The 21357-nt window shown below is 51.7% G+C and overlaps 1 protein-coding gene and 1 pseudogene across 2 annotated transcripts in view; one reads left to right on the top strand and one right to left on the bottom strand.

The window, feature by feature from the left end:
- The window catches only part of BEAN1 (brain expressed associated with NEDD4 1), a 35347-nt gene that overhangs the window by 6338 nt on the left and 7652 nt on the right, over positions 1–21357 (top strand). Inside the window, exons 1-3 of one of the 2 annotated variants that reach the window (XM_047712506.1) lie at positions 3479–3547; positions 4001–4162; positions 18343–18603. In XM_047712506.1, the coding sequence (XP_047568462.1) occupies positions 4120–4162; positions 18343–18603 (304 nt within the window). In that variant the 5' untranslated portion in view covers positions 3479–3547; positions 4001–4119. Of the gene's footprint in view, positions 1–3440; positions 3548–4000; positions 4163–18342; positions 18604–21357 lie in introns of those variants that run through there. The other variant, XM_047712507.1, reaches the window with a different exon arrangement.
- Positions 11490–17283, bottom strand: LOC125089464 (nuclear envelope phosphatase-regulatory subunit 1-like; annotated as a pseudogene).

The raw sequence follows: 21357 nt of genomic DNA, 5'->3' as shown, positions 1-21357 counted from the left end.
GGTTCCCATGTTGAAATCCACAATTGGGGGAGGGGAGGAGAACACAGTGAGGCCGAGATTGCCATTTTAGGACCCCCCTCAAAGCCCCTCCTTTTGTTTTCCAAGGGTTTTGTGTGACACGCTCTTGGAGCTTGGTAAATATTTGAATAAACTGATGCAAGCCAGAGATCCTGGGAGAATGCAGCAAGAAGATGTGTGTGAGGTACAGATTGGGTAACATGATGCAGGGAATGGTACCCTAGCTAACGTCAGCATCATTGTCACCCACGATGTCATGAACCATGTAAGTTCCTTACATGGGCGTCCTTCTCCTCAGGAAGCTGAGCATCATTAAAAGGCAGCCTCAACACTGCAGTCTGATGCTGACATCAGACCAAGGGAGATTTTTCTAGATTCCTCATACTTTGGAATGTCCCCTCAATGCCCAGCCCAAGTGATTCCCAGAGGCCACACTCGTCCTGCATACCCCCACAAGAAACGAATAATCTAGAACAAGTTAGAAGAAGAGTTGTCCTGGAAGGATATCCAGGTACTGTGGGGGCACAGCCAAAGTGACTATTCCATCTACAGCAGTCACAGAGGAGTTCACTGAAGAGGTTTCTTGAGCTGAATGTTGAAAGCTAATGGGAGTATGCCAGTGTAGAGAGGAAGGGAAGGACATGCGAGGGGACAGGGAATAGCCTGGAGGTATAAAAGGCCAGGGGAGGTCCAGAAAGCTGGCCAGCCAGAACACCAATCTCTGTGGGGTGTCCCTGTTGTGTAATACTGGGGGACACGGGGGACAGGACCCCACCCTGCACAGGTCTTCCTCCATCTGTTTCTCTGTGAACTCAGGTGTGGCCAAAGTCACTGAGCCTCAGTTTTCTCATCTGCAAAATGAAAATGAATGCTACCCCACATCAGGGGACATGTGACAGGAATGTTGATCCCATTACCTGGCCATGTACAGCTGTTTGGTTGGAGTGTAGGTCACACCTGAAAGCTCAAGTGCCCAGAAGGCTTCCATATACAGAATGTCTACCTGACCTGGTCCCTTGCCAGCCTCCTGAGCCATTGGGAAGCTTACACGTTGTCCCCAAACACCCAGACTGACCGCAAAATGTGCAATGTGAGGGTTCTTGGTGCAACCCTGCCCTAGGCAAGCCCATCTCCCCCTCCCCACCCCCTACCCCCACAGCCTCAGCCTTCATCTAAGAGTCACAGGGTCCAGGGGAGGAAAGAGGAGAGGGTACAGGGGGCCTCTAGGAGAAGCAAGACCTTGGGGACAACCACTTGAAGTTTAGGGGGTGGTCAGCACCCCCACATAACACCAGTGTGGCCCTACATCAAGTATACATTCAGCATATTTTTAATAAGCACCCACATTATGCCAATTCCCCGGAGAGATGAGCAAAGCCCCAGGGCTATGGAGGTCATGGTAGAAGTCAGGTCATTCACCTAAAAATACCAGGGAGTTATGAAAGGGTTTTCAGCAAGAAAGTGACATGATCCATTTCACCTTTAAGAAAGACCTCTCTGGAAGCAGCACAAGAGATGACCTGTCAGCCCACTTAAGTCTCCCTCCAGACACATACATGGCTGCAGTGCACACAGGCGCACCCACAAAACACTACACAGACCCCTGTACACACGTGTATTTTTAGAAAGTGTAGATCCAAGCCCTGAGATTCTTCATGAATTTTCTGGTGTGAAATCACAGCTCCCCAAGCAGCCTGCCACACCAGAGAGACTTCTCTACCAGACCTCGGGAGATCACATCCTACCCTCACTTCCCCCATCAAAACTCTTGTTGGTTTCTGTGGGGACTGGGAGTGGGCATCAGACCAGCCCGGGGTTCACACCCAGAAGGCTGAGCTGGAAGGAGCCATCTGGAAAGAGGGATTCCAGGGTCAGCAGCAGCAATGGCTCCCTCCCTCCCACCCCCTCAGACATCAGAATGAACATGAAGTACATACCTCTCATCCTCGAACCTGGCGAAGGGCCTTACCCTGCTTTCCCCCTGAGGACACCACAGCTCAGAGAGGTGAAGTGCTTTGCCCAAAGTCACACTCCTGGGAGTGGCAGAGTTGATACCAACCTGGGGACTGGACTTCTGAGCTCAGCCTCTCCAAAGATAAGTCCTTGGTTCATTGACTAAATAGAAAAAAAATTTTTATTAATCAGTGCAGTTTGGCCAATGGTCTCCATCAAAACGTGGCTCCCATTTGGAGGGGGAAAAATGTATATAATAAAAAGGATCTCTGTGAGAGACAAGGATGGGGACCTCTGGACCTGCCTCTTACACAGAAGTTCTGTCCACAGTGTCATCCCCGGGACCAGGGAGGTCAGCTGCCTCCTGGGACCTAGAGGGGCCATGCTCTCTGCCTGTTGGCTTCTGGCTACAAGCTTTCCCCCCAAGAGCCCACTGAGCTCCATATTCAGGGTCCCTGCTCAGCAACCCCCAGAGGTGCAGTTTGGTTTCTGCAAGTCTAGTGACCACACTCCCTAGAAAATAAGAATCGTATCTCCCTGCTGTTCATACAGCTTCATGTTGCTTGGAGCTCAGAAGAGACTGAACCAACCCAGACCTTTAGCAGCATGGAAGGCTACGTTACTTTTTTAAAAATGTTTCCTCTCTTGCACATGGGTGCTCTCTTGCTACATGGCCTTTCCAGTATCACACCAGGCTCACATGGGGATCAGGGATTTGGGGGAAGAGACATTTGCATTCTCTTTGCCTTTATTAGGTGCCTTCTAAGTCAAGTGCTGGCTGACAATGGGGGCTTTGGAGTCAAACAGACCTGGGGTCTAGTCCCAGCCTGTAATTAGAAGCTGTGTGACCTTAGACAAGCTACATTACCTCTCTCTGAGCCTCAACTTCCTTATTTATAAAATGAGAATGAAAAGAGCATCATCCCCTTAAAGGTGTTGGGATAACAGTCATAATAATAATAATAATAAGGTTTCAGTTAAGCAACTCTAATCACCCTTCCAAAGCCAGCTCTGGGACCTTGAACTTGTTCCTCACCCTTTCCAGGTCTGTTCCACTTCTGTGATAGGAGGGCCTTGGGCTGGTCTTTAAGGGTCCTTCCAGTTATAAGATGCTCAGAATGCCATGGTCCCTTGCAGTTGTCTCAAGCAGTGGCTTCTCACAGGTTCAAGAGACAGGAGAACTCCAGGGGATCTCTCATGCCTGTTCAAGGGTCCACCCAGACAAGATTTCCCCCCTCCACCCATCACTGAGATCTCCACATGCTTTTACCCCACCTCTACCCCAGAACCCTCATACTCTGCAGCCCAGAGCTCCCCCAGCAACCCCCACCCATGCCCAGACTGGGCATATGCTGTCAAAGTCCCCACCTTTACCCCAGAGGTGCACAGCCAAGGGACATGAGTATCTTGGGGATCAGGGGGTGCTGTGTGGGCGTTCCCCCATCATCTGCTTGTTTGTGTCTCTACAGGTGACCGGCAGGTCCTTCTTTTCTCTAAGTCGGGACTCAACAAGTCGGCAGGCTGGCTCCGCTATTCTGTTCCAAGGATTACATGTCCTTCAAACGTCCCTGTCCCTGTAAGTCTCCTTCCTACATCCTCCGTGTCTCGGGGCCAGGCAAGGGCTGGGCTTGGAGATAGGGTTGCAGAGAATGTTTCTAGATGTTTGGCCAGAGGGCTCCAAGGGTCTGATGAGGGGCTGATGTGCTATGAGGGGCTTGGGGAGGGCAACACAGAAGACCCCTGACATTTGCAAGCGACATCCGTCCTTTACTGGTCCCTCCATATCAGCACTTCCCAAAGTGTGGGGCGGGGTTCCTCTGAGGGATATTAATGAGATTACTTTTTTGTTTTTTTAATTCCCTGGCCAAATGAATGTGGGAAATGCTGAGTGAGACAAGTTAAGTAGCTTTTGTGACCACAGGACTTTTCAGAGCCTTTAATGTGGTGATGTGTGTTGTGAGACTGCCATAGAAAAGAGAAAGCCCAGTGGCCTTCCCAAATTTAACTGACCACAAGGAATGTCTCACAGGACTGGTGCTCCACAGAACATCCTCGTCAGAGTTCACTGTCCTAAGGAAACCCTCTCTGCAGCATCTCCACCATGAAGCCCCTCATTTACTAATTCATTTCATCTAATGAAGCCTTGAGATGACTTTGCCCATAACATCCTTCTCATGGCTCCCTGATGTCTGTAAGTCCAAGTGATGGGCTTAATCGGGTGTACCCCTGGGGATGAAGGCTACAGCCCCCTTTGGCTTACTTCCCTAGTCTCCACCAGCCCCACCCACCCGGGGGTCCCCTTCACCTGTCCCCATGGCAGCCACCCGCTTTCTCTCATGATGTTTCCTGTGCCCCCCAAAACCACCATCACTTGATGCAGTTTGAGAGAACATGACTTCTCCTTGATGACTCAGGACTACGAGCCTGTATGAAATCAAGGACCCCTCCTTAGCCCCCTCCGATATCTCTTTGTCCTCTCCCATCTCCCAGGCTCACTCTAGCCAATCCCTCACTCCCACTCACCAATGTCTATTCAAATGTGTACCACTGGTGACCTGTCCCCCATCTTGGAGTTGGGGTCCTCTCTTCCCAGTAGTCGAAATGTCCACTGTTAAATCTTTAAACATCAAGGGATGGCTGCCATGGTCAGGTAGAGGAAACTGGTATACCCAGTCTGAGGGGGACTGTCACCAGGCATGCCCTAGGGAATACAGTGACGGTGGGATTCACTGTCCCCAGAGCGGTGTCCAGAGGGAGCCAGAACAAGCTCGGTAAGTTCTTGTTACTGTCGTTACTGCTGCTGCGGAAATGGAAGCCCGAGTCCCAGGCCAGGTGAGAAGGCTGCCGTCCAGGGACACCTGCCCCACAGAGGGCTGGGATGATCGCGTTGAGCCGCTGGGAATGGAAAAGGCTGGTAAAGGGTAAACTGGGCTGCTCAGGGTAAAGGGCTTTCCAGAGCTTTCTAGGGCCAACCCAGGCCCTGGGAAGCCCTGTCTACACAAAGAGAGGCCATCAGCACAAGACAGCCCTCTGCATCCCACTCCCTGAGGATAATAGGACGTGCCCGTGGATATTCTAGGCTGTTCAGAAGCGGTTCCTACACATCTCTTCATTCGCCCCTCCCCTTATAGGCCCAGTGCCTGGCATGCAGTGAGCACTCAGTAAATGTTTGTTGAATGAATAAATGTATAGTCAAACACTGTGAATGAGGAGCTGGAGGCGGTAGGTGGGGGAGAAGCTGCAGCTCCTGACTCCACTGCCAGATTTTCTCTGTAGCTTCAGGCAGCCAGCTCTCTCTGGGACGAAGGGGTGGTCTGAGGCCAGGGCATTCCAGGAGCTCGGGGCTGCTGGGAGGCTCCAGGGAAGGCAAGGGAGGCATGGATGGGCACGCTTGGCCCCTCACTGCCCGTGGCTTCAGTAAGAGCAGCTGAGCCTATGTCTACCTCTAGGTAGGGATCTGCTCAGATTTCTTCGGCGAAGCGGTCCCTGGCAATGGCAGGCCACTGGACAGGTCGTGGGGCTGTCCAGACCCACCCCTTCCTCCATCCGCCTCTCCTCCTCTGCCAGATTCTTCTCATGTTTTCCAGTCTGACTTCTTCTCTTTTCTCGAACATGCCTGAGAAGTATTCACTGTCCCCCCGTCAGCAACCCCAGCCTACTTCAGCCTGGCTCCTGCACCCCTCCCCACATTCCATCCACTTCTGTGCCACTAAATCCAGTCCGTAGCTTCTGGTTCTCCTTGTTCGTCACAGCAGCTTTCTTGAGGACTCCTCCTTTGGGTTCTCTGACTGGAGCCCTCTGGTTCTCCTCCAGCCCCTCTAGGCATCTGGTTCTCTGACTAGCCATCCGTGGTGTCCCTTGGCATTGGGGAAGAATGGATTCTTGCCACACCTGCCCTGGGACACTGGGGTTCCCAGGGCTCGAACCCTGCCCTGGACTTCCCCTCCAAACACTCCAGACCTTCCCCTCCTCACCCTGCTTTCAGCTGCAGCTTCTAGGCCAGCAGCTTCCATGGTTCTCTCTCTCCCCCAGTTCCTACCTGCCTCCAGATTCCTCCTTCTGTCCTCTGCTGCCTGTCTTCCCGGGGCAGCCCGCACCCCTGCAGCTCACATGGAGCTGTCCCAGACACAGCTCTTTGTTCCAAGCTGGCTTGGCTTGGTTTTGCTCTATTGCTTTAGGGTACCACGATTGACTCAGTCGCTCAGGCCAAACTGCCCAAGGAGACCCAGCGGTTTCCAAAGTGGGTCATTAGATTGCCATTCAGGCTTTGCCCCGATCTAGGATACGTTTCAGATTCAACCTGGAAATTGCTGCCTCAGTAAATGTGTACTGAACGCTGGACAAGTAAACGGATCAAAATGAAGCAGACGCCTTGTGGGCATCCTCCTCAGCTCACAGACCAGTGACCCTCACACCCGTTCTGGAAGGGATGCAGAATCACGGAGCTCCACACATCCTCAAAACACCTGACACGGGACCATTCTAAGCAATGAAACCAGAAATCCCAGGAGGGCCCTGACAAGGACACACACCCTCCTTTTTAACACCTCCATTCCTGTTCTGTGAATTTAGACATCTAATAGAATTGGTTTACCCTTCTTAGCTCACAAAATTATCTATCCCAGTTCAAAGGAAGATACCAAAGCCCAGTAAAACCTGGAAAACTTAGGGTAGGAGCCATAACTTGTTCCTGTTTGGGTTTCTACACCCATCCCCCCTGCCAATTGAGAAAGGGGGTGGGGGGAGTTCCCAAAAGGAAAAACGAGCCCCAACGTTTCCCAAGCAAGACCCTACTCCTGGAAGTCAGAGCTCATGAGGTGGGAGGAGTAAGCAGGAAGGGTCGCCAGTGTAGGGGGAGAGCTGGGCAAAGGGCAGAGGTCTGCCTGGAAACCAGGCAGCTTCAGACACTGGGGGAAGCAGGACTGTCCACTGGCTTCTTGAGAGTCACGCAGGCAGTAACCAGAGCAGGCGGGGCCAACTCCTCCCAGGCACAGCCCGTGCTGGCCCACACAACGGCAGCCCCCCCCCACCCTATCCCACCTTTCAGGCATGGCAGCTCATCCCTGCCCCGCAGCGACGACAGGTGAGAAGACTGAAAGCAGAGGACGGAGGCAAGAATAGGGAAGGGGGAGACCAGAGGGCTTTAGCCACTGCAAGTGGGAAGTCGGGTCGTCTGCCTGCAAGTGCCAGGCCCGTGAGCCATTTTCCAGCCTTAAGCCGCTGAGGGAGGTGGAGGAGGACCAGCCTGGCTCCTCAGGAAAGCCGGAGGCGTGGGAGCCTTCTCCATCTGGCCCCAGCTGGGCAGAGTAGCCCAGGGTTCCCCCAGAGCCCAAGCTGCAAAAACAGGTGCTTCCTAGCCTCTTCTTAGCCACTGCAGACGGCCGTTCCACGGAGCCCCTGTGACATGGGGGTGCCTGCCTTCCGCTGGCTGCCGGGGACAGATCTGGGGGAGGAGGGGCTTTGGGGACCCAGGAGAGACTGAGGCTCTATCAGAGCAGGAAGGAGGCAGGGAAGGTAGCCTCCACTGATGCTGGAGAAGTCAGCTGGGGTTTGTCCCTGCTGAGCTCTCAGGCTGCCCGCAGCCTGCCAGGAAATACAGTCTGGCAGAGCCTGTGGAGGGGCTTGGGTCTCCCCGAGAATCAGTGTTATGTGGTAGACAGTGGCTGGGTTTGTGTACAACCCAGGGCGGACACTTACCAGCTGTGCTATCTGGAGCAAGCTACGTAACATCTAGAAGTTCCAATTCGCTCCTCTGTAAAATGGCAATATCATACCAGATGTGATGTTCAGATTTAACACGTTCCATGAGGAGAGTCATGGCAGCCAGGCACTGAGACGATGCTCAAGAAGCTTGAGAGCCCCATCCTTTTGACCCCCTCCTCACTACACAGGGTAGAGTTACCTACACCTTTAGTGATAGAGCAGGGGAATGGAGAGACGTGGAAACTTCGGAGGGAAATTTGGGGTTTGGACCAGATACTCCTGTTTTCTGCTCAGCTCATTGTAACAGCGACCTCTGCAGAGACTTAGCTATCAACAGAAGGAAGGACTTGAGGGCAAGGCATGCAAATGAGGGGACACCCTCAACATTTATCTCTCCTGTGCCCAGAGCAGACATGGTTAATCAGCAGCAGCGCTCTCCTACTGGGCCCCCATGCAATCCCAGGCTCTCCGAAACTCAAGCATACGCCACCCGATGATCACTGGCCTGTGGAGAGAAGCCCTCGTTCATTCCTTGCTGTGGTCTCACTTTGGAGTGGGCAAGGGAATAGAAGTAGTGACTTCAGCTAGACATTACTCTCTGAGTCTCAGTTTTCTCATTTGTAAAATGGGAATTAATAAAAGGCTATGCCTCAGAGGGCTGCTGTAAGGATCCAAGGCGGTATCACAGGTCAAGGGCTTATATGGCCATCTCTTCCCATGGTTTTCCTTGCAGCAGCTCTGCAAGAGAAGGGGGAGTGTGCCCATTCCACACATGAAAAAGCTGAGCGTCAAGGGCATAGAGAAACTAGTCTAGGTGACAGGTCGGGGATATACCCCAGGTGAGTCTTTCCAGGGCTCAATCTTAGCTAAGGTGCAAATGGCCAGCAGGACAAGGACAGAATCAAGTCCACCCCTTGGAGGGAGGGCCCACTCTGCAGCATTTCATGCCCCACGAAGGGCCTGGCTGCCCGTCCTCAGAGTTCTCTGGTCTACCAGAGCCTGACTAGGGTAGGTGCTCAGCATCGGATCGCTGATCTTACTTGTAAATACACGTGTTCTATTAGAGTCCCTGGCAAAAAGGTGCCCACCGCAGCCTGAATACCTAACGTGGTAATACTCTACGTATTCTCCCCTTTTTGAAAGTTTGAGTTACACCACTTCGCTTTGACAAAAGACCTACATTAGTCCCTCTTTTCACGAACCAAAAGAAATCAGAAGACAGGTCTGCTCTCACGAAAACTGAAGACGGTTCGGCATTTTGTTCCAAAGCAAGCCAGTGTAACAGAGGCAGCTGCACGCGCAAGACGGCAAGAGCCGATCCACCGGGCTCCTTCCCCAAAGCCACACCCGGCAACATCCCCACCTCCAGCCACCAGAGCTTGGAACTGCATCTGGGAGCATCTCCTTATCCCAGTTAATTCTGCACATCCGTTAGCAAGATGTAGCCTGAGGTATCAGAAAAGCCTAAGTGAGGTTATTTTTTGGGCCTGGGAACACTAGAACTTTTTTTCAAATGAATTACTGATCACCGCTTCTTCACTTTAACCATTTTGGCTTGTGCAAAGTTTTGTGGGAACGCTCTACTTTCAGATAGCGGGGGAAAACCTATCATGGTGAGCCTCCCAGGTGATGTCATCCAGCCTCTTGGCGTCAAGGAACACAGATACACTGACAGCCCCCAAATTTCCATCCCCAGCTCAGACTCTCTCTGAGCTCCAGACTCATATATCCAACCATCTGCCCCCCTCAGATGTATGGCCCCTCAGATGTCCACTCAGGGTCTCTAGAGCATCTCAGATGTAACATGTCAAGACCTGAAATCTTGACTCACAGTCCCGCATCAAAGCTGCCCATCATCTTCTCCATCTCATTAAATGACAGCTCAGTCCTTCCTTGGGCTCAGGCCCCGAACTTTGTCAGTTGTCACTGCTCTCCGATTCATCCACTGCCAACTCCATTTAATGGATTCATCTTCAAATCTGGCTCAATCTTGCCCCCCTGAACCAAGACACCATCATCATCTCTTGGACCACTGTCCAGACTCTTCTTCCACAACCAGGTAGCATGGCAGGAAAGCTCTAGAAACTGAGCCGTGGGATGGTGGAGGGGACAGAAATCTTGCCAAGGAAAGCACGATTGTCAGAGTTGTCACCTATGGCATCCCAAAGCCAGGTACACTGAGAGGAGAGGATGGGTTTTCCCGCGAACAGGAATGTGTAAGTACATAGCCATTTCTCTGCCAAGTAGACCCTAGACTAGTGACCCCTAAACTCAGCTCTGCCTGCAACTGAAACTGTGCCTACGGTGACTGGGAAATACTGGTTGTCCTCTGTGACATCACGGCAGACGTGTGCAGGCCTACTTGCTTTCCAGAGAGGAGAGAGGCTCTAAGAGAGGCAAGTCACATAGCCAGGGACCTGCCAGAGGAGGAGATAGGATTCAAAGTCAGGGCTCCTGGATCTAATCCCAGGGCACTGGCCACACAGACCCCTCTGGGAGCACAGGTACATTTCAACTCCCAGAGCCCTCTCTATTTGCTTCTCTCCGTGTCCTCTATCAGTTCCCTAACCATCAGCTCTAGGGGCTGCTCCCTCAGCCCACTAGACCACACCTGGACTCCATGTGATCATGTAGGTGACTGCTAGGCCTTGCTAGAGACCGTCATTCCAGAGCTCTCCTCTGCCCATACCCCAGGCTCTTTAGCCCCTGGATAACACTTGTCTCCCCCAGAAATGGGGGTAAGGGTGAGGATTAGGGGTGATGCAATAAAAACGAGAATATAATTTTATAATCCAAAAAGCCAGGGCGGACTCCTCTTAAGTTGGACAGCAGCCTTATTAAAGAGTTTCCATCTATTTTTAAAATTTTAGGTTTTTGGTTCAATGAAATTAAATAGTTTAAACTTTTTCAAAAATCTCCCTTTTTTTTTTCCAAGATAAAAAGTTACCGCCAACATTTTAAAATATTGACAGTGGTTCCAACAGTTTCAGGACTGTGGTTACAGCACACGTGGCTGTGGTCTGTGCACTGTGTGTCACCGCCACTCCCTAAGCGGTGGGAACCGCAGCCCTGGGCACACCCCCCACCCCAACCCCATGCCACCCTCGGGAGGGAGCAGGGTGATCAATGACAGCCGTGCGATCCAGCACACGGGCACATCTACGGAGCGTAAAATCCAATTACCTAAAACAACATGACTATCAAATTCTCAGACACTTTGTAATTTGTAACAGGATTTGTATATTCAGAAACCTGTGGAGTGTTCTTGGAATGCCTTTAAAATATAAATTATATTGAGTATTAAGTAAAAACACTGAACCGAACAGTTCCCCTCGATTGGGGCAGAAGTTCAGCATAGGGTTTAACGAATGTTTACCCACCATTTCAATCTCCATTCCTGCTCGGTCCGAGCACATCCAGCATTTCTCTCTCAGTAGGATTTATTTTTAAGTGCGCAAGAACGAGAGGCCCAGCTCCACGCCATTGTCTTGTTACAAGAGGCACGGGGATGGCAGGGTGACGGACACGTGTAAGAGGAGAAAGGTGCACACGGTGTTCTCCCTTTGTTCGGCATTGGCTTTGACGGAGAACAGAAAACAAAAACATGCCATAAACACAGAACGAGGGTCTGTCTGTAGGTTTGATTCAGCACCCAAGGACCATGGTTGTGCTGTAGAAACCACTGCAGGATGGAAGTTTTCAATATTGCACGAATATTGAAACATAGGTAATCAGAGGCACCAAAGGCACCGGTCATGTGAGTCATCATCAAAAGACAGGCCGGGTAAATATCGCACATTTCCTGTCAGCTGCTGCTAAGACTTGCATTTTTCTAAACGAAAAGAAATCCTGTGGGGCTTTTTACTTATCACTTGTTTGAAGAAAAGCTGTTTGAGGTTCCAGCATTGAACACGAGGCCTAGGTTGCAAAATTAGTTTTCCCGTAGCATCACGAGATGTATTATACTCTGTTAATACTGTTTGACATTGAACTGTCTGTCTTAACTAATGGTGCTGCTAGTCTGTGGGATATCCCACAAAAAAACAAACCCATTAGAGGTAAATAACTAATTGTGAAAAAGTGGATGTGCCACAGAGATGTGAAGAAGGACCCTTTAGTGTCTTGGGATCTCTTAACTACTTCCAGGCACCTGTACAGCCAGGAAACTCCATGGGCAGCATTCTCCAATGTCCTGGGGCAGGTTGCAAATGATGAATATATTAAGAAAGTCTTTCCAAACTTTCTGCTTGCTCTAGCCCTGGCCTCAACCCTGTTCACATCTGAGTCCTATGTTGTTCCTTGGCCCCCTGCCCACCTCAAAACCCAAATTCCTACCAAAGATCTTTATTTTAATATAGTCAAACTTACCAATTTTTTAATGGTATTTCTGTATCTGCTTAAGAAACCCAAGGTCATGAAGACATTCTCCAGTGCTTTCCTCTGGAAGCTTTACTGATTTGTCTTTCACACTTAGATTGATGTCTAGGGGATATCTTTAAGATTTTAAGGTTTCGTTGTCCTATATTGAGCACACACAGTGTGACAAGCATCCTGCTAGGCACTGTGCTTTAATTAGTCCATTTTACAGATGAAGGGAGTGATAGAGGTTCAGAGGGGTGAAGAGATCAGAGGGCAAGAATCAGGCTTTGAACCCAGGACCATCTGTGTCTTACTTAGCCACAGCCTAGGACAAGCTACACTTATGTAGGAGTGCTAGACTTTACCCCCAAGGAAGGCAGGTGAGGACTGACCCTTCTCAGAATATTGGTGAATAAAGGGACTGGTAATGTGCCTGTTTGGCTCCAAAGACCACTAAGGGCTGCAAAGCAACCTTGGGGTTCAGAGGATCAAAGGCTGTTCCCTAACATCCCATAACATTTTTAGAAATCCATGTTCCATGAACCACATGCTAAGAAGCAATTCCAGAGTTCCACGGTTCAGTGTGACGCTAACAACCACTTAAGATCGCCAAGATCATGGCCAAGAGGTGCCTGGCTCTGCCCCATCTAGTTTTTCACATCCTATCTATGGTAATGACATATTAATAGATTTCTTGGTCTTAAACCATTCTTGCATTTCCAGAAGAAGCCCTGTCTACTTCTGGGACATTATTTTTAAGACACTGTTGCCCTGGTGGTTTTCCAGATGGCCTCATAAATTCTGGGAGCTGAGAGAACCTCTGTGGAGCAGGGGACAAAATCCCATCACCTCTGACGTTTTCCAGAATCAGAACCCATGAAAGCAAAAGGCCAAAGCAAAACTCAAGGAAGAGAATACTGTAGCCCAAGTACATAGCTCGAGCCTGGACCAGCTCGTGGTGGGATAGCTGAGGATAATTTGCAGCTTTCATAAATTCAACATGTTATATATCAATTATTCATGAACTTCCTGAAAAGTCCATGTTGTAGTAAATGGTCATTTTTCCAAGCCATGATTTTGAGTCTCGTAATGCAAGCTGGGATGTGGGAGCTAATCCCCCCAGCTGATGGGTGGACCAAGCCAGACCCCAGCATCTTCTTCCCAACACAGTTACATGACTTCCTACTCATTGAGCATTGACCATGACTCAGCCAGTGTTATAAAAACCTATGTTCTTTGTGGAAAACAGCATAAGAGCCAACTTTAGGTGTTGACAAAAGAGGAGAGAAAATGAGGAGGTCGGGACCAGTGATGATTCTAGCAAGAAAATGAGAGTTTGGTGTGGGTTCAAGTGGAAAGCCTAATTCTGTCATGGCTTTCCTTCTGTGATGTCGCCCAGTTCACCATTTGCTCCGTAGACATAGTCCATAGAAATAGGGAAAAGTGGTTTGTAACACTGTTACAGTGAATTTCCCCAGCCAATAAACAAATTATCCACCCAACCAGAGATAAAACTTTAGTGAATGATAACAAGACAGTAAGCTTGTTCGATATGTAGAAGCGATCGTCCATGTGAGTTCATTTTGGTGAGTTTATTTAAGTGGCATCTTAATAGTGGAATAAACCACTTTCATCTTGTATTTATAGAGTCATGAAAGGCCTGTGGGTAGTCACTTAGATTTTCCAGTTATATTTTAATGTAGTAGTTGAGAAGCTTCTAGTAGGCAGTGGAGCACTCCCCTGTTAAGCCTGATGTGTGAAACAGATGGAAACAGAGCTACTCTGTGTGAAGGGAGAGCAGGGAGCTCCATCATGTCCCAAGCTTCTCTTCATGGCCCTGGAGCACCTATGTAGGACCTCTTACTTCCCACAGTTTGAGGTTCATTGTGGTCTGATTTGTACCATGTTCCCAGTGTCTAGCACATGCCCAGACATGGAAAATGCACTTAGTATTGGTGAGTGGATGGACGGGCAGATGGATGGATAGATGGATGATCAAGAGAATGCTGTGTAGATGCCCAGGTAAATAAATACACGGAGGGTGGATGGTTGGTTGGCCGAGTGAATTTATAGAGGATTGAGGGTAGATGACTTCACATTCCAGTCCTCCTCTCCACTATAATCTACCCCGCTTATAATGCCACAAATGGCCAAGTAAAACGTTTCAAGACCTTGACATGACATTAGCTGACTTCTTGTAGAGACACATCCCCACTGTAAGAAGAATCTTGAACACCAAGTTGCCTTTTCCTCAATTCTGTGATCCCAATGTCTAGCTGCCATCAAGGTGACCTCCTACAGCCTCACCCCAGAAGCACCTCCTCCTTTCTGGAGCTCTGCTGGGACCTCACCTCTCTGTGTTCCTTCCTCCCTCCTCTGTTTGTCCTCCAAGAGCCAGCCCCACCATGTGGATATCCCTGAACCCTGCCCCAGCACTCTGATATCTCTCCATCACAGACACCTGGCAGCGAGAGGACAGGTATCGGCAAATGGGCTGAGAGGCTACCCTAAAAAGCAAAGGAGGAGACCCAGAAATGCCCATGCAAGTGAGCCCGCCCTGCCATAGTCCCCTGCCCCAGCCCCTCTGCCCATTCCTGCCAACATCCAGCAGAGGGAAGATGGCATCTGAATCTTCTTTCCCATATTCCCTCCAGTGACCTCACTGGCCTCCTCCTGGCGGCCTCAGCAGTGTAGGAAGAACCGCACAGCTGAGGCCAGACTTGCCAGGGAAGTGGACCCATGATAAATGTCCTCAGACTTTCCTGTGACAGGAGCCATCAGTCAGATTTGAGTTGATGGCCCTCCTTTTCCTTTTAGCCATCCTCTCTGAGGGAGTGGGCAGGACTAGAGGCTTAAAGATATTGGCTCAACACCTCCAGTCTTGGTGCCCTTCCCTTGTCAGCGCTCCTCAGGGAGTTTCAGACAGCAAAGACCGCTTCCCTGTACCCAGACAGAGGGACTGTAGAGCTGCCTGCACACTACACTCAACAAGGACTTGGTAGTGATCTTCTGCCTCAGTTTCCCTGCCCTGCCTGTTCCCCAGACTGGAGACAGCCCTGACCCCATCCTCCTGACATAGGACTGAATCTTATTGCCCACCCTCACACCCACTGTGCTCACCCAGCTGCCACCCCCTCCCGACCCCTCTAAGACCCATTCACCCACCCTGGAAGGATGAACATTCAAGAATAGGTATCTCTTTGGACAGAGTGCCAGCAGGTCCAGGGAGGGCAGGAGTGTGCCGAAGGTCACACAGCAAGTCAGCGATAGAACCAGACACAGAGCCTAGCTCCCCTGCCTCCACCCCCACCGTATCCCACTCTCTTCCCCTGTTTGGTGCCACTATTTGATGAGTTGTCAGACACCCTGGGTTCAAATCCCAGATCTACCACAAAACCAGGGCAAATCTTCAGCTCACCAAGACCCAGAGTCCTCATCTATAAATGAGGGTGACAAAGGTATCTGCATAGAAGAGAAGCCAGTCCCAGACCCTGCCCCACATGTAGGCCTGGGTCACATAGAGCCTTCTGACTCAGTTGTGGCTCCCAGTTGGACCAGAAATCTGGAGGCAGAGATTTCTGCCCGGCACAGCAGTGGCCCATGGCCCGGGGTACCACCCCAGCCTCAAAGGGGCCCTTGGGACCCTACCTACCAAGTAGGGAAGCATCAGGCCTCTCCTTGAGGCCTGCTCAGAGCACATCAAATCAGAGAGGCAAAGGAACCCTGCAGTGGCCTTCTGCCTACCAAGGGCGTCCACTGGAGCCTGGCTCCGTACTCGGCTCTGCACAGCACAGGGCCGTGGGCCTCAGCCTCCCCCACCCCAGCCCCATGCTCACGTGGACCCTGGCAGCAGCCTCCTCCCTGGCCCCCCAGTCCCCACTTTGCCCCCCCCCCCAGTCTGCGCTCAGAGGGCTCTCCTAAAACACTGTGACCACACTCCTTCACCCAAGTCTCCTCTCTGCCCTAGAGATAGAGGACGGTCTCTTGATTTGACATTCAAAACCCTTCACGGTCTGGCCACTGCCAGCCCCTCCAGCCTCAGCCTCCACCTCTCTCATGACTCCTCAGAAGCACAAGGTTCTCCTGTGGTGGGATTTGCCAGACTGATTCACCATCGATCTGGAGCCCACCCCAGACCTGGACTCCTCCGTTAAGACCTGATCCGCTCCCCTAGACGGTAACGCCCCTTCCATTCCCACAATCTGCCAGGGCTCATGAATGAGCGCGGATCCCGCATTTGGGGTGGACGGTTGGGTGAGTGATGAGCAGAAGGACGTGCCAGCGGGTGAGTGAGAATGACGGAGTAGCTCACAGAGCCCGTCCCCATGCACCCAAGAACACAAGCAACCCATCCCTGACCTCCCTCCTTGGGACTCAAATGGCCCCTGAGTTCCCTTTGTTGGCTGGCCTTGCCCAAGACACTGGAAAAACCCAGTGACAAGACAAAGCCAGGGGACACAGGTCCTGCCCTCCAGGGGCTCTCTCCCCATGTGGAACCAGAGGGAGTATGAGTGCAGGCTCGGGAACAGCACAGAACAAGCTGGATCTAACTTTTGGCTCCACCCCTTTTACTACCTCTGTGCCTCAGCTTCCCCAGCTGTAAAATGGGTGGAAAAGACATCTGCCTCTCAGGTTGCTGTGATGCTTAAATGAGATTATGGTGCTTATAAAGGGTGTAGAGCCTGACCAGTGCTGGTAAGTGCTCAGTGAGAGCTACCTTAGTATTCACATTGTTCCTCTGTGGAGAAATTGCCCCAGGGCCCCTCCCCACAGTCCCAACCACATCTCTGGAACAGATGCAGAAATGGAAGATACACAGAAGAAGGGCCCTTCCCCCAGCCCCTCAGCCCTGAATACCTACTTGTCCCAATCTGTCTCTTCCTGACACACACGGGCTCCCTTCTCTGGAATCCTGGTGTCTTATCAGCAACGTTCAGCTATCTGTACGCCTTCACCCTGCATAAGCTGTAGGTCATGGCCTGCTCTGACTACAATAAAGGGATCCAGAAGCAGCCAAGCATCATTTTAGAGACAGGAACTTTTTAGTTTATCAAGATCCAAGAAAACATGAGCTCCCAGAACCCAGTACCTGGCAGTCACAGGCTCTAGCCCTTGTCTCAGAGTGTGGGCCTGAGGCTGCCCCCCAACCCAGCTCCCTCTCTGTGGGCCACGTGACCTTGGGTAAGTTGCTTAATCTGTCTGGGGCTCAGTTTCTCCACCTGTTAAATTGGGGATCCTACCCCAGGCCATCATGAGAATTAAGTGTGTGAGGAGTACCAAGCACAGTGTGGGACCCACAGTAGATGTTCCAGAAAGGGGAGCTACTCAGGCTGATCTGTGGAGGGAGGGCAGCCTCTCAGGGAAGAGCTGGAAATTTGAGGCACAACTTCCTCTTGACCATGGGCACCTTTGTAGAAGCAGCTTGGGAAGAAAGTCCAGGATAGAGGCAAAACCTGCCTTATCCTCTGTGCTTGCCACAGCTGATGTAGGGGGACGGGGAGGCAGAGGGGTGGGAAGGAGGGCTGTCATCGTGTTATTTCTCTGCAGTCCTACATATCTTATTGATATAATGGGCCCTGCATTTAGAAATTGGAAGAGTTTCCCTCATAATTTAAAGTAGCACCTACCTCTGCCAGTCCCGGTGACTGGGAGATTAATTCCTCAACCAGCCAGGCAGGTGGGCACCGGCACCAACTGGCTCTGTCTGCGGGCACAGGTGATGCCATCTTTGTACCCAACTGGTGATGAGACTGGCACTGCTGGGGGGCGAGGCTCTCATCTGCAGGTGACGTGGAGGAGGGCAGGGCATCTTCAAGGTGACCCTGAGGCACCGACACCTCAGCAGCACAGAACAGACACACACACTCACATCCAGCTCTAGGGAGCCGGGCTGGGCACCATCCTGGACGGGCCAGTTCTCCGGGAGCACGTCTGCCTTGAGTCATGGGTGACCAGTACAACGCAAGCCATGGCAGCAGCAGTTCTGCCACTGATTTGCTCTGTGACCTTGGACAAGTCTACTGCCTGGAGTTTTTCTTCTCCTACCTGTGAGTTAGTTGAGCTCTCCGGCCAGAGCTGGAGAAAAGAGGAGGGGAGGTCAAGCCCCAGTCTCAGAGGCTCCTTCAGGGAGTAGACCAAAGCACTGTTCCCTTCCTCCCTGTCACAGGCAGCTGGGACACAGTCCATGAGGCTGAAGCCTGACTATCCTCCATTTACTAGGGACACATCATTCACGGGGCAGCCGGGCTGGAAGAGGAAATATGGCAGGGTCTGTGCCCCAACTCAATGTCCTCTCCTTGTTCCCGATAGCTCGGTACAACCGAACCAGCTATTTCTACCCCACGTACTCCGAGAGCTCGGAGCACAGCCACCTGCTGGTGTCTCCTGTATTGGTGGCCAGTGCAGTCATAGGTGTGGTCATCATCCTCTCCTGCATCACTATCATCGTGGGCAGTATCCGCAGGGACCGGCAGGCCCGGCTCCAGCGCCACCGCCACCGCCACCGCCGTCACCATCACCACCACCACCGCCACTGCCGCCGTTACCACCGAGAGTACGAGCAAGGATACGGTGAGTTGCCGTCCACCCCGGGGCCTGGGCTCCTGTCTGATTGTGACAGCCACCCAGGAGACACAGGGGAGGGGGCAGCCCTGCCAGGGGTGGGGCAGGGTAGTCAGGAAGAGATCAGAGGTTCTCAGGGGCCTGAGAAGTCCAGGAGTCTGCCAAAGTGACCCTGAAGGTCAAAGGAAGGGTGTGGTCCTACTCCCCAGCCTTGGCCAGTGTGGACCCGGCTGTACTGACAGCTGGTCCAGCTGGGACCTGCGTGGAAGGACGGAGGGAGAGAGGGATGGGTGGGTGGGATGGGAGGACAGATGGGGAGGGGGATGAGGAGACGGAAAGGTGAGGGAATGGGGTGGGGCGAGTGAGTGGACAGACCAGTGGCTGAAGGGAAAGATGGGTGAGTGGGTGGGGTGGGAGATGGATGGCTACATGGGTGGACAGAAGGACACATGAAGAGAGGATGAATGGCTAGAGTGGGTGGATACAGGCATGGACTGGGTGGGCTGTGCGAGCGCATGGATAGATGGATGGGTGGGTGGATGGAAAGATGGACAGATAGGAAGGTGGTGGGATGGACAGGTGGGGGGTCAGTTGGGCATATGAATAAGTGAATGGATGAATGATGGCATGAGTGATGAGTGAGTGACTCTACCCCCAGGGAGCCTGCAAAGTGCATAGAGAACTGATTGGAGATTTTCCCAATGAGGGGAATCTCCCTTACACAAAGGTGGTGGTTAATTCCTGGGGCAACCAGTCCCAAAAGTGTCCATCTGGCCAGAAAGCCTGAACTTTTTACAGAAGGCACTCACCTGACTTTGTCTGATACTTGGAAGGGGACCATTATCCAAAAGCAGCAAGAAGGAGCTCAATTCATTCAATTCCCAGAATGGTTGTCAAGAGTAGGAAAAAGCCTCCCCTGAGTCCTGACAGAGCCTCTGCCTGGACTCTGGGAGCCATATGGGCCCAGAGGCCACCATCACACCACAGGTGAAGCCATCTGGAGGCTCCAGAGCCATGGCAGGGCCTGGGAATCTTTCTTCCTCCTCTGGGACAGGCAGAGCTTGGGAGGAAGAAAGAAAATAAAAATTTAAAAACTGGTTGGGTTGGATCTCATCCACATGGACCAGAGGCCTGAAATCCACAGTCCTCTCCCAACATGCCCTGATCACCCAACAGCTTTGTGCCACTTCCTCCCCCTTCCACACAGAGTGAACTGGGTGAGGAAGGGGCCACCTTACAGCAACTACAACTCGCCTCCCACACCCAGCCACCAGGAGCTGAAGCAGGAAAGACCTGGACGACAGGACACTCACTGATTGCCCCACATTTTTCACGCACGATCTCATTCCACCCTTACTGTGGTCCTGGAGGTCAGACTACTTTTTATTACCTTCCCAATTTACAGATAAGGAAGTTGAGGTTGACGGGTGCCTGGGTGGCTCAGTGGGTTAAAGCCTCTGCCTTCGGCTCAGGTCATGGTCCCAGGGTCCTAGGATCGAGCCCCGCATCCAGCAGGGAGCCTGCTTCTTCCTCTTTCTCTTCCTGCCTCTCTGCCTACTTGTGATCTCTGTCTGTCAAATAAATAAGTAAGTAAGTAAATAAATAAATAAATAAATAAATAAATCCTTTTTTTTTTAAGATTTTATTTATTATTTATTTGACAGAGAGATCACAAGCAGGCAGAGAGGCAGGCAGAGAGGCAGGCAGAGAGAGAGGAGGAAGCAGGCTCCCTGCTGAGCAGAGAGCCCGATGTGGGGCTCGATCCCAAGACCCTGAGATCATGACCTGAGCCGAAGGCAGCGGCTCAACCCACTGAGCCACCCAGGTGCCCCAAATCCTTTTTTTAAAAAAAAAAAAAAGGAAGTTGAGGTTGGGGCATTCAGGCTACTATAACAAACATATCAGAAATGGAGTGGCTTGTAAACAAAAGAACTTTTTTTCTCTGTTCTGGGGGCTGGGGACTCCCAAGGCCCCTGCAGATCTGGTATCTGGTGAGGGCCCACATCCTTCTCACTGTGTCCCCACACAGTAGAAGGGATGAGCTAGCTCTCTGGGGTTTCTTTTGTGAGGACACTGGTCCCTATTATGAGGGCTTCACCCTCATGACCTAATCATCTCCCAAAGTCCCCAACTCATACTAGCAGTAACTTGGGGGTTCAGATTTCAATGTAAGAATTGGGGGCCGGGGGGGGGGGTTAGCAAACATTCAGACCATAGTCAGGTGCTGAAGTAACCTACCTAGGGTCAGCCAGCCAGGTGGACCCCAGATTTGAGCCCAGGTAGCCCGGCTTGGGTTCCTGCAGGCTCCCTACCACATGCCACGAGTCGCAACCCTCAAGGAGGCTGAAGGTGTGGGGGAAACAGCACCAGGGGCGCCCCATGGGCCCAGGGCCCCATCTGGCAAATGCACCCAAGACCTAGGGGCCCTGCGGACCTGGACGTTGCTCCGCTGGCAATGCTGATAGGAGAAGCAGAAGAGCAGGAAGCTGGCCCTCTCAACGAGACACAGAGGGACATCACCTGGCAGGGGACATATGGCCACGATGGAGGAAGGGGGCAGCAGGTCAGCGGTTCACCCTCACTGCCCAACAGGGGAAGCTAAAGAGAAGAGTCAGCATGAATGAAGCAGGTGTTGGAAGCTCAGCCAACCCAGTCCCCTCTAGAGTCCCCAGAAGCTGAGGACTCCCCAAAAAGACAAGCCAGGAGCACTGCCCAGCACTGGCCTGGCTTATTCCTATGCTTATAGCACCAGCCGGCTCCTGG

The sequence above is a fragment of the Lutra lutra genome, chromosome 17, assembly GCF_902655055.1.
Source record: "Lutra lutra chromosome 17, mLutLut1.2, whole genome shotgun sequence".
In the NCBI taxonomy this organism is placed as follows: Eukaryota; Metazoa; Chordata; class Mammalia; order Carnivora; family Mustelidae; genus Lutra; species Lutra lutra.
Note: the sequence above shows the minus strand (reverse complement) of the source record. Positions and strands in the feature narration are given on the sequence as shown.